General features: G+C 35.8%; 1 protein-coding gene across 1 annotated transcript; it reads right to left on the bottom strand.

Annotated features, from left to right (window-relative positions):
• Positions 1-3803: 3803 nt before the first annotated feature.
• LOC131536863 (nuclear factor 7, brain-like) lies at positions 3804-15900 on the bottom strand. Its single transcript, XM_058770020.1, has 6 exons — positions 15352-15900; positions 5975-6070; positions 5530-5760; positions 5423-5445; positions 5221-5342; positions 3804-4520 (listed from the first exon to the last, which is right to left on the bottom strand). The coding sequence occupies exons 1-6, from the start codon at positions 15748-15750 to the stop codon at positions 4000-4002; spliced, it is 1392 nt and encodes a 463-aa protein (XP_058626003.1). The 5' UTR covers positions 15751-15900; the 3' UTR covers positions 3804-3999.
• Positions 15901-16790: the final 890 nt, after the last annotated feature.

The raw sequence follows: 16790 nt of genomic DNA, 5'->3' as shown, positions 1-16790 counted from the left end.
AAATACAGATACGAGTATGGCATAGTTTTAAACTGCAAAGGTTCTACTTTTATTTGTGTATAGTCTTAATAGCAACAACACAATGTGCTTTGTAAAATAAAGAAAACAAACAAACAGGGTGTGATCTCTGCCGTCTCTGGGAACTTTCTTCACAGGCACATGAATAAAACAACCTGAATCTCAGTGAATATGTGCCTCACATACATGGTAAATATATGTAGCCTATAGAAAGCTTGACAAGTCCACTTTTTAATAAACCAATTCAAATTGAAAACAAATATTCTCTGATTAGGCCTATATAATCTGTATAAAAGTAAGGAGAGGTACAATTTCTACTGTAATGTGATCCCGCCTCACACTGAGCGCTCTGTTCACATGTTAATGATCTGAAATCAGGCAGGTAAACATGTAGATGCCCCTGAAAAATGGCATCAAAATGTCAAGCTTCATCATAGAATTTAGCCTACTTTCTTTTTCTGCGCGTTGAATGATGGCGCGCTACACGAGTGAAGACACACTCTGGACAGCGAGGACTTTTCTCGGAGTGACACAGATGACCAACGTTTGCATTTTGAAGAGTCACTAATATAATTCCTGACAGTAGCCTTTTATTCTTAACTGCATGAGTTAAAATATTGCTCGGCTATTATTTAAAAAGCTACATATTTTTAGTTGGATTTTTCCAAACAGGCTATCGTCAGACTAAAATCTTCCAGCATTCAGAGTAAAATATTGGTTGAAATATGAAATATCTCCTTACATGCCACTTTTAGTTTTAAATGTTGTACAAGGCATGTATATAAACTATGCTATATATATATAAACATAAATATGATGACAAACTATGATATCCCTTACGAAAAAAAAGTTGGTTTTACTAAAGTAAAAGTGTGGTAACCATGTTTTATTTTATTTATTTTATGTTTTTTTGCAGGTTACCATTTCTGTAATGGCAGCTTTACTACAAATGCCATGATATTTATTTAGCAAAAAACCATGGTTAATTTTCGTAAGGGATATCGATGTTTAGATTATATTTCGGTACATTTATATAGCTGAATCACAATAAAGCTCACCTGAACTTAAACTAGTTTGATTATAGTAGCCTATTTGTATAATTAGTTTAGCCTACTCCTTTCAGTACGTTGTCTATGTGTAGTTTTATACTTGTTTAAACTTTTACTGCAGATGTAGCCTACAACATTTCTCTCCACTGTAGGCTATGTCTCAACATATATAGCAGAATGACAATAAACCTTGACCTAACGTAAAAATAAAATTCATTTTTGGTATATAGTTGTCACTATCCAAAATACAAACTGTACTGTTCTACAGTAAATTACTGTTAAAAAAAAAAAAAAAAATCAAATTCATCAGTATACTACTGTAATTCATTCATTTGAATATAGATTTCTACATAGGTACTACAGGCATTCAATTAAAACAGACAATAATTACAAAATATCAAATGCTTTATTTAAAACATTGCATGTGTAACACTTAAAAATACAGTCTACCAATGCTGGAACAGTGCATCTTCACCATTTCTCCTGTCTTGGGAGGTTTTTGCAGTGCATTATATTGTATCTTCTGGATTTATCCTCACAAAGAATCTTTAGGCAACAGAAATATAATGGGGGAAAAAGACAAGCAGCCAAAGAATACATAGCCATCTGCAAAAACCAGGAGCTGCTCCAAAACGTGGCCACCACCTTTGCTCACCATCCACTTTGTTAGTGACAGAAATGTCTTCTCTGAAAAACAAGAAGTAGAAATTACACACTTTTAAAAGGCAAACCTCATATAGAATACACAAACCTCTCAAAACCATAGCTGTTCTCTTACCGTGAATTATCAGTCTCAGGGTGGCTGGCCTGTTCATGTCTTACTTGATGCTTCATTGCAGTTGCCTTTAAAACACAAATACAAAAAAATGCAGTAAATCTTAAATTGCAATTAAAAACTATAACAAACTAATTCTAAAACTAGAAAGGCAGCTAGCCATAAAACTTGTTTAACCTTGTTAACATACGATTTTATTTTCTCAATAGGCTACTGGCCAACATTAACTAGCTACTAACACCAGAACTAAATTTCACATTAGCTAACCTAATGTTAATATAAGATAAGCGTTGCTCGTTAAAAATAGGTTAAAAATTGATTTTTGAACTAATCAATCAAGTTAACAACTTTACAGCACTTATTGTGAATTTCACTGACACTGTAGTGGGGTCGCTTTGTGAAAACATCTAAATGGTTAATTATAGATATAGTAAGACAGACACTCACCTGTTCCCCACTCATGTTGGACTGCTGTATTCCCTGAAAAGGTAAACAGGGTGTTTCGGGTCTCGGGAGACTAGCGTAAATTCTGCTGTTTTTGGAAAAGGAAGTTGCTCAATTGCATTTGTGAGAAAATCTGTCTGCATGCATTTGTGAGAAAATAAAGTCAAGTTCCGTCATAAAAAGGCAAATGTGTCTCACAGTTGTAACACACAATACATATATTTGTCCATATCTCTGCATTTTCTCTAAAATAGAGTTTTGTATTCGCAAACACTTTGCCTTTGTTTAAAAGTTGAGTTTTTCTTTGCAAAGCAGATTGTGTTTATTTGCAAAACGCTGGATTTGTTTGAAGAATATCGGCACAAAATTCACTCAAAACTAAACAAAATTTGAGAAAAAATAAAACATGTTACAAAGCTTCTTTTTTTTCCCCCGGAAAAAGAAAACATGGAGAAAAAAAAAGGGAATCAAGAAAAAAAAAAAAAAAGATCGAAAAAAAAATGTGGAATTTGGAAAGACGACAAAAAGAGGATTTCATAGGTCTCTGAGTTCCACCACACAACATCAAGCCCTCATCACAGTCAAATGACATGGTCGGAAGAACCATGCAGACATTGAAACATGATGAAAAAGGCTGAGGTGGATAGGAGATATAGATTTTATACTGCACTTCTGAATCTACTCCCATTAGGTCTTAACCTGGCCTCACACTTCAGGAGTTTAAAGGAACACTCCACTTTTTTTGGAAATAGGCTCATTCTCCAACTCCCCCAGAGTTAATAAGTTGAGTTTTACCGTTTTGGAATCCATTCAGCTGATCTCCGGGTCTGGCGATAGCACTTTTAGCATAGCTTAGCATAGATCATTGAATGCTATTAGACCAGTAGCATCGCGTTCAAAAATGACCAAAGAGTTTCGATATTTGTCCTATTTAAAACTTGACTCTTCTGTAGTTATATCGTGTACTAAGACCGGCAGAAAATGAAAAGTTGCGATTTTCTAGGCCGATTTGACTAGGAACTATACTCTCATTCCGGCGTAATAATCAAGGAACTTTGCTGCCGTACCATGGCGCAGTGATATTACGTAGCGCCTGAAAGTAGTCCCCAGCTATATTATAACTAGGTACCTAGCTGGGGACTACTTTCAGGTGCTGCGTAATATCACTGCACCTGCTGCGGCTATGGTACGGCAGCAAAGTTCCTTGATTATTACGCCGGAATGAGAGTATAGTTCTCATGACAAACTCATGAAGACAGTCATCCAAAAATGCTGTGCTACCATTCTTTATAACTAATAGTAACAACACTAAAGACAAAATTTTGTACGTTAAATGTTAAGTTTATATGCATAGTTGATCGCTAAATTTAGGGGCTATGTGTGCTATACAGACTGATTATCAATCTGATTATCACTGTTTCTAGCAATTTAACAAATCCTTGCTGAATAAAAACTAATTGCTTAAAAAAAAAATAAAAAAATACTGACCTCAAGCTTTTGAATCACAATCATTCCTTTATTGCAAAAAAAAAAAATCAAAAGCAGTATCAACATGATCTATAAAGGTGCACAATGCATGTAATTACTTGCAAATATTTGAGAATCGAGAGATATTTCATGATATAGTTAACACTTTTGGGATTATTTTGAATAAGAAAGGAAAAACAAGCAAGACCTAGCCTACTGCTGTGTGTCACATGACAAGCATGAGGTTTACTGACGATTATGACTTTTGAACGAACTTTTGATCCTCAGAGAGGAAAACAAATCACAGCAGAAGAATGGAAAGACGGTGTCAGTGAAGGTGGTTGTGAATGTGTGTAGATGTGTGTTAGTTACAGGATCAGAGAATGACACCGTTCCTCCGTCATAGTCCAAATACACTCTCACACGCTCAAGATCCCGTTCAACAGGAAATTCATTAAAAGAACAATCAATTAGGCCATATGGGTCATATTGCACACTCCAGACATCAGTGTTAAAGAAATCACGTCCCTTCCTCTGGTTTGATGCTGTAGTTACTCCAAGACTCCAACATTGACTCTCTTTAACCTCCACATCCCAGCAGTGTGTTCCTGAGTTAAAACCCTCTGAACCCAGAACACATGCATAGATGTCAAATCTCTCTGGATTATCAGGAAGAGGTTGTTTGTTCTCACTCTCTCTCATACAGGTCAGATCATCAGACAGGAGGAGATGTGGATGAGCCGTGTTTGGATCCAGAATCACAGGAGCTGATGAGACACAATCAACAGCTGCTTTTATTCTGATGTTCATATAATGATAAAGAGTGAATCAAACACAGATTATTGTGGAATGTGAAGGGACTGAAGTGTATGTATTTAAATATTCATAAATTTTATTTTGTAATTTTAACCATTTTTTTACTCCATTAGGATTGTTTAATAATATTGAATTTTATTATTTTGAAAGTGTATTTAATTATTCACTTATTTATTCTAAACTATTCAACCAGTGTCCTGAATTTGTACAACCAATCACTGCTACAGAATGCTATTTTTAAAATTTTGACTTTTTCTTAAGTTTTGCTTTAAAAATGGATAAGAAACTTCAAAAGTAGTAACTTTGCGAATACAAAATATTTGTAATTTTTTCTTAAATTACAAAATAGGATAAAAAATTTCTACTACCATAATGGTCTTTGAGGAACTGGAAATGCATATTGAAGTTTTTTGAGCTCCCAATATTATATTTAGGGTTCAGCCAGAAGAATCACAATTGGAGCTGCAAGTGTCATTTCATTTTACACAGTTGAGTCTGTTCTGGACTTAAGTAAATGAAGCAATGAGAAAAATAAATAAAGAAATAAATCATTACATACCAGAACTACTGTAGTGATCTTCAATTACTACCAACTAAAATCATCTAGTGATTTGATAAACTGTATATGTAAGATTCACTGTTTTGACTCACTGTTTTGGACGAGGTCCTGCATCTTCTTCCAGACTCTGAAGGCCAGGTTGCCCAAGTAACGTGACACATCAATCAAAGCTCCAGAAGGCGTCTGTGGATCCGGCTGTGATGAGATCTGGACTCTGGAAGAACATTCAGGATCAGAACTGCAGTGGATTTGGATCAGAAGCAGAGAGACCAGAGACACCAGCAGATCACTCACCTTTCCATTGAGACTGGAAACTTCTGCAGAACAAACACACAATTTATCATCAACAACCCAATCAATCAATCAATCAATCAATCAATCAATCAATCAATCAATCAGACCTTTAGAAAGCAGACGTCATTGTCTTTCATCATCTCCTCCATGTCTTTGATTGTGTGTGAAAGAGCTGAGATGTGTCTGTTGATCTCCTCCAGCTTCTCCTTCATCATCTGCTTCTTCTGCTCCTCTTCCTCCCTCAGTGCAGTCATCGTAGCTTCTTCTTCATCTCTGAGAAACTGATGAAGCTTCTCAAACTGCTGTTTAATCTGACGCTCTGTGTGCTCAGCTTGAGACTGAAATCAAATCACATTCACTTTAATCAACTCAGGCAACACACATCAACATTTCACATCATTGTATATAAGATAAACTCAGATACATGATATATAACAGATTCACAAGCATATTATTTACAAAAATAATAAACTGACACCCATTAAATGAAATAAAAGAATTATAATTGTGTGTAGAAATCCTACAGCTGTAAAGTCCTGGTTGTTTCTTCACCTTCATGTGTTGAACTGTTTTCTCAAACTCTTCTTTAATGTTTTCATTGAGTTTAAGTTTCTCCTGCAAGGACTTCAGTGCTGTATTGAGCTCCTCCTAGAATTGAACACAATAAAAATTCATAAAAGCACCAGATTACAGTGAAATACAGTGATATGATCACACAGTGCTGTGAAAAAGTTTTCTTTCATTCAGATTTCTTCAGTTTTTGTGTCTCTCATACTAAATTGATTCAGATATTAAAATCCAACATAAAACAAAGGCAACCTAAGTAATCACAAAATATAGTTGAGCCGGGTTTCCATCCAAAGTTGAGTTAAAGTTAAAGAGAACAAAATCGTCACTTTCTGGTAAACTTGCACTAAATATCACAGAGAAAAGTGGGAGAAGGGGGGGATTTTCAAGATGGCTCCTTGAAGGCACGCGTTTCGATGAGCTCTGCAATCCTAACCACTTAAATGGACCTTCGTAACGTTGTTGCAAAGAAAATTTTGAAATTGGATATTACATTGATTCGCCAAAGACCACAATGGGTGGCTCAAAAAAAAAGGAAAAGTGCTGGAAAGAAGGCTGGAAGGTCCGAACCGACTGTACATGCTAACCTGGCTAGTAAAAATAGCAGCAGTTCGCAGGCGTCCGAAACGTCTGTTAAAGTCTCTTCCAGCGACTTGATTGCAGACAACATCTTATGCAGGGTAATGATCCAGAAGAATATATGCTGGTTGAGGAGGAATTTCCGTGTCTCCCTGAAACTCCCTGTAAATCGCCAGCCCCCAAACAACGCAGAATTGTGGATAAAGATACAACGTGAGATTGGACACACTAGAGAAGTTGGTGGAAAGAAATTCACAGGTAATAAATGAAATGAAAACAGAAGTCAGTGTCAACACAAAACAAATCACCAAGTTAGGGGTGATTCCCTGCAGGAATCTTGCATTCAAATCCTCTAACATCAGCACCTTACTTGTTGGAGACTCAATTATCAGGGATGTCAGAAACAAAAGAATTAAAACTATTTGCTTTCCCAGGGGTACCGTATGTGACATCATGGAAAATATCCCCCAGGTCCTAAAGGAAAGCCCCAAAGCTGATGAAATAATTATCCATGCAGGCTCAAATGACATCCCTAAACAGCAATCTGAAGTTCTAAAACAGGATTTTCTTTGCCTTCTGGACTCTTTCAATTCTACATCAGTCAAAGTGCATATATCAGGCCCCATTCCCACAATCGGATGGGGACGTGGCCGCTTCAGTAGGCTGCTGGCACTTAACACTTGGCTGGCTTCCACATGTGCTGCTCAAGGCGTGCACTTCATGGACAACTTCAACTTGTTTTGGGAGAGAAGGACTTTTTTCAAAGCCGACGGGTTTCATCCAAACATCTCTGGGACTCAAATGCTCATTTCCAATATTCTGTACAGCATTTCTCACCCACCTTCGACAGCCTTAAATAACATCAGCTACAGGATGATTGGCACCACCAGCAGGCAGCTGACCCCACTGTCACAATCACCCCTCCGCCCAGTTGTCACCACTCTAAGAAATCTGGCAGAAGAAATTAATGGTATGCATGGGCTTCTAACCAAGCTCAGTAAGTACCGCACACCAGGATCTTCTCCCTCTAAAAATATTTAAAAATTATTTATAATATTATTATTACACTTTATAATTTTGTTTTATTATTTTATTTTAAAAAACTAAGTAAATAAATTGCAATAATATTATCTCTATTATTTATTTATTTTAGTACATTTATATATTTATATTCTTATTTATATTTTATATAAATATATTTCATATATAAACATACTTTTCTTATATATATACACGTGCATGTGTTTGTATTTATATATACAAAATAAATACACACAGTATACGCACATATATTATGTAAACAAAAACTTTTATTTTGAATGCGATTAATCACGATTAATTGTTTGACAGCACTAATTTATTTATTTGTTTGTTTATTTATTTATTTATTTATTTAATGGGTCACACTATGTGCAGTGTGAGGACCAAACCAAATCCCATGCTCGCTTATGAGAACCAGCCTGAAAAACTAATGTGCACCTCTGTCTATAACACATGCACAAAGGAGCCACATGTTCGAGCTTTTCATTGAACCCAAAGAAATTAAGTTTATTGAACTTAATTGCAATGCTTTAAGTAACAGAAAGTAATAAAAACTCGATCAAACTGAGTAATGTCAACAAAGCAGAAACAAATAAGTAAGATGAACGTAATTTTACTAAATTAACAGTGCATCATCTTTTACAGTGAATTTACACTTAGTGCCATTAAATAAAGTATATATCAAAAAGGTATTTGCTCAAGGCAATGGTTCTGGTGCCAGAGAAACTCCAGGTCACGAAGCAGCATCTAATGTCATTGTCATCCTCACGGTTGTTTAAACTGTGACCTGCCCAAATGATCATCCAAACTGGACACACCCTCAACGTCTTTAAGGCGAGACACTGCAGGTGAATAGGGTAAAATTTTTCACTAATAGTTATCGCCTTACTTACCTAGTTGATTGATTGCATTGATAATTGCAAACATTTTTTGTATTACAAGTTTTCTAAAATGTTAGGTTTAAATATTAGGCATTATTTAATGAAATATGCACTAATTTGCATACATTTCTAGTACAAAAATCTAAACACTGGATGAAGTCAGTTTCAAAATTCTTGTTTAATTTGTTTGACATATTACAGTCAAAAGTTTTTACAGAGGGAATTTTGGGTATCTCATTTTGTCACTCCATAATTCAGAAAATACTTAGAACAGACAGAAAACACTATATTTTGACAATTTTGGGGGGATTAAAATGTTGTGTATAATCAAGCAAATTATATATGAACAAATCCCTCTGTAAAAACCTTCAGGATATAGACAGGAATAAAAATGTAAAGTTTGGTGTGTGTAAGTGCTACTGAAGTGGAGATTTATGGCTCAGTGTAGGAGAAAAAACTCATTTTGAGAAAACGGCCTTTAAAAATATGTATTGTAATTGAAATCTATTGACACAAATAAAGTGCTATAAAAGAAACACTTAACAGTGTCTTTTGGATGTTTTCGTTCTACTAGTCTGAAAAAACACTTTATGAAAAACCAAAAAGCCCAAAATCTCAAAATTGACAGGTGCATGAAAAAACTGTGTTTTTGCCTGCAGTGTCTCCCCTTAAATGGACTCACTCATTATCTATTCTTTCTTCTACATTTACATTTAGTCATCTAGCAGATGCTTTTATCCAAAGCGAATTACAAATGAGGACAATAGAAGAAATTAAAATCAACAAAAGACCAATGATATGCAAGTGCTATAACAAGTCTCAGTTAGCCTAATGCAGTACACATAGCATGGTTTTTGTTTGATTTTATAAATAAATAAATAAAAATAAAACAGATAGAATAGAAAAATAATAGAGCAAGCTAGTGTTAGAGGCATTTTCTTTTGCTTTTTGATGATTGTATAATAAATAAAAAGAAAACAAATAGATAGAATACAAAAAGAATAGAGAAGCTAGTGTTAGCTTTATTTTTTTTTTTTTAAGAAAACAAACGTGCATTCTTTGCAGCTCGTTCAGCTTCTTTTAATGCACCACTCACATGCAAGATGCTGCAAAAGACGCAATCTTCTTTTTGGCTTCTGCTGCTTATTTGAGAAATCCTTCTCGAAGTCTTGGGGTTTTGATGCCAAAAGATAGACTTTGTTATCAGAGACAACCACAGTGAAAAATAAATATACTTAATTGTATTTAAAATATATTTATTTCATGATAAGTATACTAAAAATAGATTGACATGTCTATACTAACTGAAAATACAGTGTGTACTTAGTGTACTGTACTTTTTACAAATGCATTTGGGGAAGGATGAAATATATACATTCATCTTTAAGAAAGTACACTGGCTAGGTTCTTAATTCCATCTACAACATGTTTGAAACTTGTTAAAAGTGATTTTCACACATACATACCCATATAAACTAACTGGACAGAACCTTTGAAAGAGGACGCCACTTAATAACCCCAATGACATGTCCATGCTCACTCAGCCCAACAATAGTGTCGATAAGAGATGAATGAAGCAACTCATCTTATGATCCTGTAGCTGTATGAAAGCTGTATATAATGTATGTCTGTGGGCAGGGACGTGCACAGACATTTTGAGGGGCAGGGACTCAAGTGGAAAAAAGGGCACTTCTCATATTTATTTATTTTTTTTTCTAAACAAAACATTAAATATACAGGTGCATCTCAATAAATTAGAATGTCGTGGAAAAGTTAATTTATTTCAGTAATTCAACTCAAATTGTGAAACTCGTGTATTAAATAAATTCAATGCACACAGACTGAAGTAGTTTAAGTCTTTGGTTCTTTTAATTGTGTTGATTTTGGCTCACATTTAACAAAAACCCACCAATTCACTATCTCAACAAATTAGAATATGGTGATATGTCAATCAGCTAATCAACTCAAAACACCTGCAAAGGTTTCCTGAGCCTTCAAAATGGTCTCTCAGTTTGGTTCACTGGGCTACACAATCATGGGGAAGACTGCTGATCTGACAGTTGTCCAGAAGACAATCATTGACACCCTTCACAAGGAGGGTAAGCCACAAACATTCATTGCCAAAGAAGCTGGCTGTTCACAGAGTGCTGTATCCAAGCATGTTAACAGAACGTTGAGTGGAAGGAAAAAGTGTGGAAGAAAAAGATGCACAACCAACAGAGAGAACCACAGCCTTATGAGGATTGCCAAACAAAATCGATTCAAGAATTTGGGTGAACTTCACAAGGAATGGACTGAGGCTGGGGTCAAGGCATCAAGAGCCACCACACACAGACGTGTCAAGGAATTTGGCTACAGTTGTCCTCTCCCGAACCACAGACAACGTCAGAGGCATCTTACCTGGGCTAAGGAGAAGAACTGGACTGTTGCCCAGTAGTCCAAAGTCCTCTTTTCAGATGAGAGCAAGTTTTGTATTTCATTTGGAAACCAAGGTCCTAGAGTCTGGAGGAAGGGTGGAGAAGCTCATAGCCCGAGTTGCTTGAAGTCCAGTGTTACGTTTCCACAGTCTGTGATGATTTGGGGTGCAATGTCATCTGCTGGCTTTTTTGAAAACCAAAGTCACTGCACCCGTTTACCACGAAATTTTGGAGCACTTCATGCTTCCTTCTGCTGACCAGCTTTTTTTAAAGATGCTGATTTCATTTTCCAGCAGGATTTGGCACCTGCCCACACTGCCAAAAGCACCAAAAGTTGGTTAAATGACCATGGTGTTGGTGTGCTTGACTGGCCAGCAAACTCACCAGACCTGTACCCCAGAGAGAATCTGCAGATGCCAAAAAATGCAGATGAGCTGAAGGCCACTGTCAAAGAAACCTGGGCTTCCATACCACCTCAGCAGTGCCACAAACTGATCACCTCCATGCCACGCCGAATTGAGGCAGTAATTAAAGCAAAAGGAGCCCCTACCAAGTATTGAGTGCATATACAGTAAATTAACATACTTTCCAGAAGGCCAAAAATGTTTTTTTATTGGTCTTATGAAGTATTCTAATTCGTTGAGATATAATTGATACATGAAGAAAATCTCACCCAACACAACAATGCTTTACTTGGAGTAATAATTCTTTATCTAGTCATTCCAGGATTGATTATTTAGATAATATTGTTACTGATATATTACCATCCCCATTCTAGGATCAAAAGGCTATTTCAATAAGTATTCCCTTTAGATCTTCTGTAAATTTAACTCAAACGTCTGGAAATTAAATAATTCAGTACTTCAACACAATGAAGTAATCACTGACATAGAAAAAAATAATTTTGACTTATTGGAATGAAGCAAAAATTGAAAAAGAAATATTGTAGCAATTTGGGAACTTCTCAAATTTGATGTAGGATAACATTTTATTTAAAATATCTACTTTATTATCTAAAAGAGTAGAGGAATTATCAGAATTCGATAAAGCAGAACCCACTGAACAGAAACTTAAACTAGAGGAAATTAACAAACAAAAGGCTGAAGGAGCTTTTATAAGGTCTCAAAGGAAATGGCTTGAAGAGGGCGAAAAGAGCTCTGCTTATTTTTTTAGACTTGAGAGGCAACAAGCTAAAAATAATCACATTGAAAAATTGAGGATTAAAGGTAATATTGTGGAGGACCCTATAATCATTGCAAATTTTTGTTCTGAGTTTTATAGTAATTTGTATGCTTCTAATTTCTGTCAACAGTCCACACCTGAGTTTTTGGAGTCCTTACATAATATGACTCGGTTTATTTTCTCTCATTTGGGTGGCTTAGAATTTCTTTTGATGTGTAATTATAAAATTGAAAAACTTCCAATCAAACTTTCTAAATTTTACCAACAAGTAAGTCTACTTACTACCTGGACTCTTATTTATAAGTTACTTCCCCTCTCAAAGTTTTCTTATTTGGAATAATGCCAATATTTTGTATAGAAATTAGTCTTTATTTTTTCACAATTGGTTTAGTAATGGGTTGTTATTAGTGAGTCAGTTATTTAATAACGAAGGGACTTTATTTACGTTTGCAGACTTTTTCTCAAGATACAAAATACCTATTACATTAAAATAATTCAAAGTGCTTACTAGGGCCATACCTGCAGGTGTACATATGCTGTTCAAAAGCGGTGTATATACAGCCGCACTTTCTGTCTGTCCTCCTAGACCTGAACATACCTCAGTCGGCTCTATCTGTTTCTCTGGGTTAAACCCCAACAACTATAAAGTTAGATCCTTGTTTTTAAAAGAGATTATTTATTCGCCTTATGTTATTTTCTACTGGAACAATATCTTAAATAAAAACTCTTTTTAATAAAACAATAAAGCATATCTCCGGTATCCTACGTTTTGTTTGTTATAAAGAAACTTTGCGCATCAGGCTCGTTCAAGTCCACGGTGAAACACACGCAGTGTCAGCAACTCACTCATCAGAATCTTCAGTAATCCTCGACAAACTTCGAGAGTCATTTTCACATTAAAAAAAATAATAATAATTAATGGTGCTGACCTGCAAAGTATTTTTTCTGTATTTAAATTGCATTGTAATATCCTATGGAGATGTAAATATATGCATAATATATATTTGTCTGTAAACTGGTGCTTTTCTTTTCTTTTCTTTTTATTGAGGCATGTGAAATGTTTTTGTTATATAGTGGGATATTACACTGTACATGCTACTTGTTGACAATAAAGCATTATAAAAAAAAAGAAAAGTGGGAGAAGCCACTGAATATAATAATTCATATATAATAAATGACTTGTGCCTCAGAGCAAGCAGACAAAACAAATAAATGCAGTCATTGTTTCCGGAGGTGGGTGCCTACTATTTATGAATGCAGTTGTGTAAGAGAGTTCTGGGAGGTAATAATACATGAATACTTTGATGACAGATCATTTCAGAATAACCGCAACAACATTTCAGATGCTGTCCAACAAGATCGGTCTGCTGGTTAGTCAGGTTTTGCCGTCCCACAGCGCAAAGTCACATGCCTTTGTTGATGCGCATGGAAGAATTAATTCGGCAAATGCATTTTCACCTCCCATTATTCACATTAACCCTTTTTCACACAAGACAAAAACCACCTCAAGCGAGCTTTTTTCTAAATGTGTCATTTCCATCACTTGTTTCTGATGCAATACTTCAAATTGTGCATTAAAACAGGGTAATGGGAACATAGCTAGTGTTATTTATTGTAGCAAAAAAAGTTTGCCAATTCATAATGGCGTTCAGCTGGACTAGACAAAACCAGACCTGATTACTGCCAGACCCATTCAATCTATTCAACACTTAAACTGAACTTTTTCAACAGCATGACGTTGGATTTAAAAGGTCTTAAACAGTAACACGCAATGCCAAAGGTGAAAGAAACTTCAGAAATGAGGAAGAAAATTATTGAAATACATCAGTCTGTGAAGGGTTACAAAGCTGTTTCAAAGGCTCCTCAGCTCAAAGACCCACAGCGAGAGCCATTATCTCCAAATGGGAAAAAGTCATCACAGCAGTGAACCTTCATAGAAGTAGCTCATTCAAGACGTCACAAAAGTGCCAAGGACAACAGCGAAGGACTGTTGTTTACTCAGTTTGGCTGTTTTATCTTGCATTTCGTTTGAATATCTAAAACTAGTTAGCATGCACTCTTAAAAATAAAGGTACTTAAAAGGTGCAATGCCATAGAAGATCCATTCAGTCAAATGTTCTATATAGAACCATCTCTTTCTTACCTTTGTATAATCTGAAGAACCTTCTTTCGTCACAAAGAACCTTTTGTGAAACAGAAAGGTTCTTCAGATGTTAAAGGGTTACTCCACCCCAAAATGAAAATTTTGTCATTAATCGCTTACCCCCGTGTCGTTTCAAACCCGTAAAAGCTTTGTTCGTCTTCGGAACACAGATTAAGATATTTTGGATGAAAACCCGCGAGGCTTGTGACTGTCCCATTGCCTGCCAAACAATTAACACTGTCAAGACCCAGAAAAGTAAGAAAAGCATCGTCAAAATAGTCCATCTGCCATCAGTGGTTCAATCTGATCTTTATGAAGCGACGAGAATACTTTTTGTACGCAAATAAAATAAAATAACGACTTTATTCAACAATTCGTCTCCTCTGCGTCAGCGTAGCGCCATTTTGGAGAATATCTACTGGACGCAAACTGTGTACACTCTTCTGTGTCAGCCGCAGCACACGGATACATTTTCTATGTTTATTTACAATTTGATTTGAATGAAAACAGTGTATCCATGAGGTGTGGCTGACAAAGAAAAGCATACACTATTTGCGTCCAGTGGATATTCTCCAAAATGGTGCTACGCTGAACCAGAGGAGACAAATTGTTGAATAAAGTTGTTATTTTTGTTTTCTTTGCATACAAAAATTATTCCCATGGCTTCATAACAGTCAGATTGAACCACTGATAGCAGATGGATTATTTTGACGAAGCCTTTCATACTTTTCTGGGCCTTGACTTTGCTTTACTTGACAGCCAGTGGGACAGTCACAAGCCTCCTGGTTTTCATCCAAAATATCTTAAATTGTGTTCCAAGGACGAACAAAGCTTTTACGGATTTGGAACAACAGGGGTAAGTGATTAATGACAAAATTTTCATTTTGGGGTGGAGTAACCCTTTAAAGGTTCTTTATGGAACCATTTAGACAAAAATTTAGATCTATGGCATCGTGAAGAAATCAGTTTGCAGCAAATACTTTTTCACAGCACAGTAATTGTCATATGAAGCTTAGTAAAATAACACAGAGAAATATTGAATGCATGAATACTGTATGTTATCTGTGTTTATGACTACTTACTATTCATTGCAAATGAAACAAAATACATTTGTCTTACCTTATAAGGATGAACAACTTCACTGATGGGTCTGAATGTGTGATTGTCATGTTTCTGTGAATCTCTGCACACTAAACACACCGGCTGTTTGTCCTCCAGACAGAAGAGTTTGAGTTTCTCACTGTGTAAACTGCAGATCTCCTCAGATCCTGATGAACGGCTCTCATTTATCTCCTTCAGGAACAACTCACACAAGTTCTTTAACAGAAGATTAGATGGAGGATCATGACTGGACAATTTCCTGCAGACAGGACACTCCTGAGTTTCCTTGGTTCTCCAGAACTGTTGAAGACACTCTTTACAGAAACTGTGACTACATGATAAAACAACAGGATCCTTGAAGATTTCACAGCACACGGGACAAGAAAGTTCTTCTGAAGATACATTTAGTGAAGCCATTTTCACTATTTCACTGTTTTTCACAGAAAACTTTACTTTCACTTTCTGACCAATGTTTTCAAAAATTAGAATCTGTCTGTTCAGAAACAAACGCCTTAAAAAGCCTTCTTGAAAGTGTTTTTCTTCCTTCTCCACTGATCAGTAATTTGATTTTGCTTTGTTGGGACACTGGAAATCAGTTTGGCAGGGAGGAGAGATAAGTCAGTCTTTTTCCAGGCAGTGTTGTAAGAGGGTGGAGTTTGTAATCACTTTTGTGTGTGTTCAAAGAAGCCCGGTTACAGGTTACATTTGTGACCCTGTCTGTGAAATCCAGACTAAAATCTCAAATTCTAATTTTGAGATTCCAAGTATCAAAGTTTGATTTCACCTATTAATTTCACTATGATTTCAATCTTTGACATGACCTTACTCCATCAGTATTAAAGATATCATGGCTATATTTTCACAGAATGTTCTTTACCTTATCAGAATCAGAATCAGAAAGAGCACACAAGTTTACACACACAAGGACTTTGTCTTGGTGTTAGGAGCTTCCAGAACAGATGTGCAAACATAGTGCAGACAACATATAATTAAGGTAATAAAAACACTAATAATGAAGAGAATAGACAATAAATTATAATTAACAACAGTAATAAAAAATAAAATAAAAATATACAGAAAAGAAAAATGTCCATAGACAGAACTGTGAATGTGCATGTGTCCTATGTACAGATGAAGGTTTGATGAGTTATTTACAGATGTACAGTACTGGGGTGTGTTATGTGTTGTTCAGGACAGGTGGGATATTCCTGGGGGGGGGGAAACTGTTCTTGTGTCTGGCTGTTTTGGTGTTTTATGAAGGATTATTTTATGTAGAAAACAGTAAATCACACACACACACACACACACACACACACAAAGCCTTTAGCTGGATTTTCACATCCAGGGTTACATTTAAAGGTGCCATAGAATGCATTGATACAATATTTTAAATTGTTCTCTGATATCTACATAGAAGGTGTGTGGCTTAGGTAAGGGCAAAAAATCTCCAGAAACGG

Source organism: Onychostoma macrolepis, chromosome 03 (assembly GCF_012432095.1).
Source record: "Onychostoma macrolepis isolate SWU-2019 chromosome 03, ASM1243209v1, whole genome shotgun sequence".
Classification (NCBI taxonomy): domain Eukaryota; kingdom Metazoa; phylum Chordata; class Actinopteri; order Cypriniformes; family Cyprinidae; genus Onychostoma; species Onychostoma macrolepis.
Note: the sequence above shows the minus strand (reverse complement) of the source record. Positions and strands in the feature narration are given on the sequence as shown.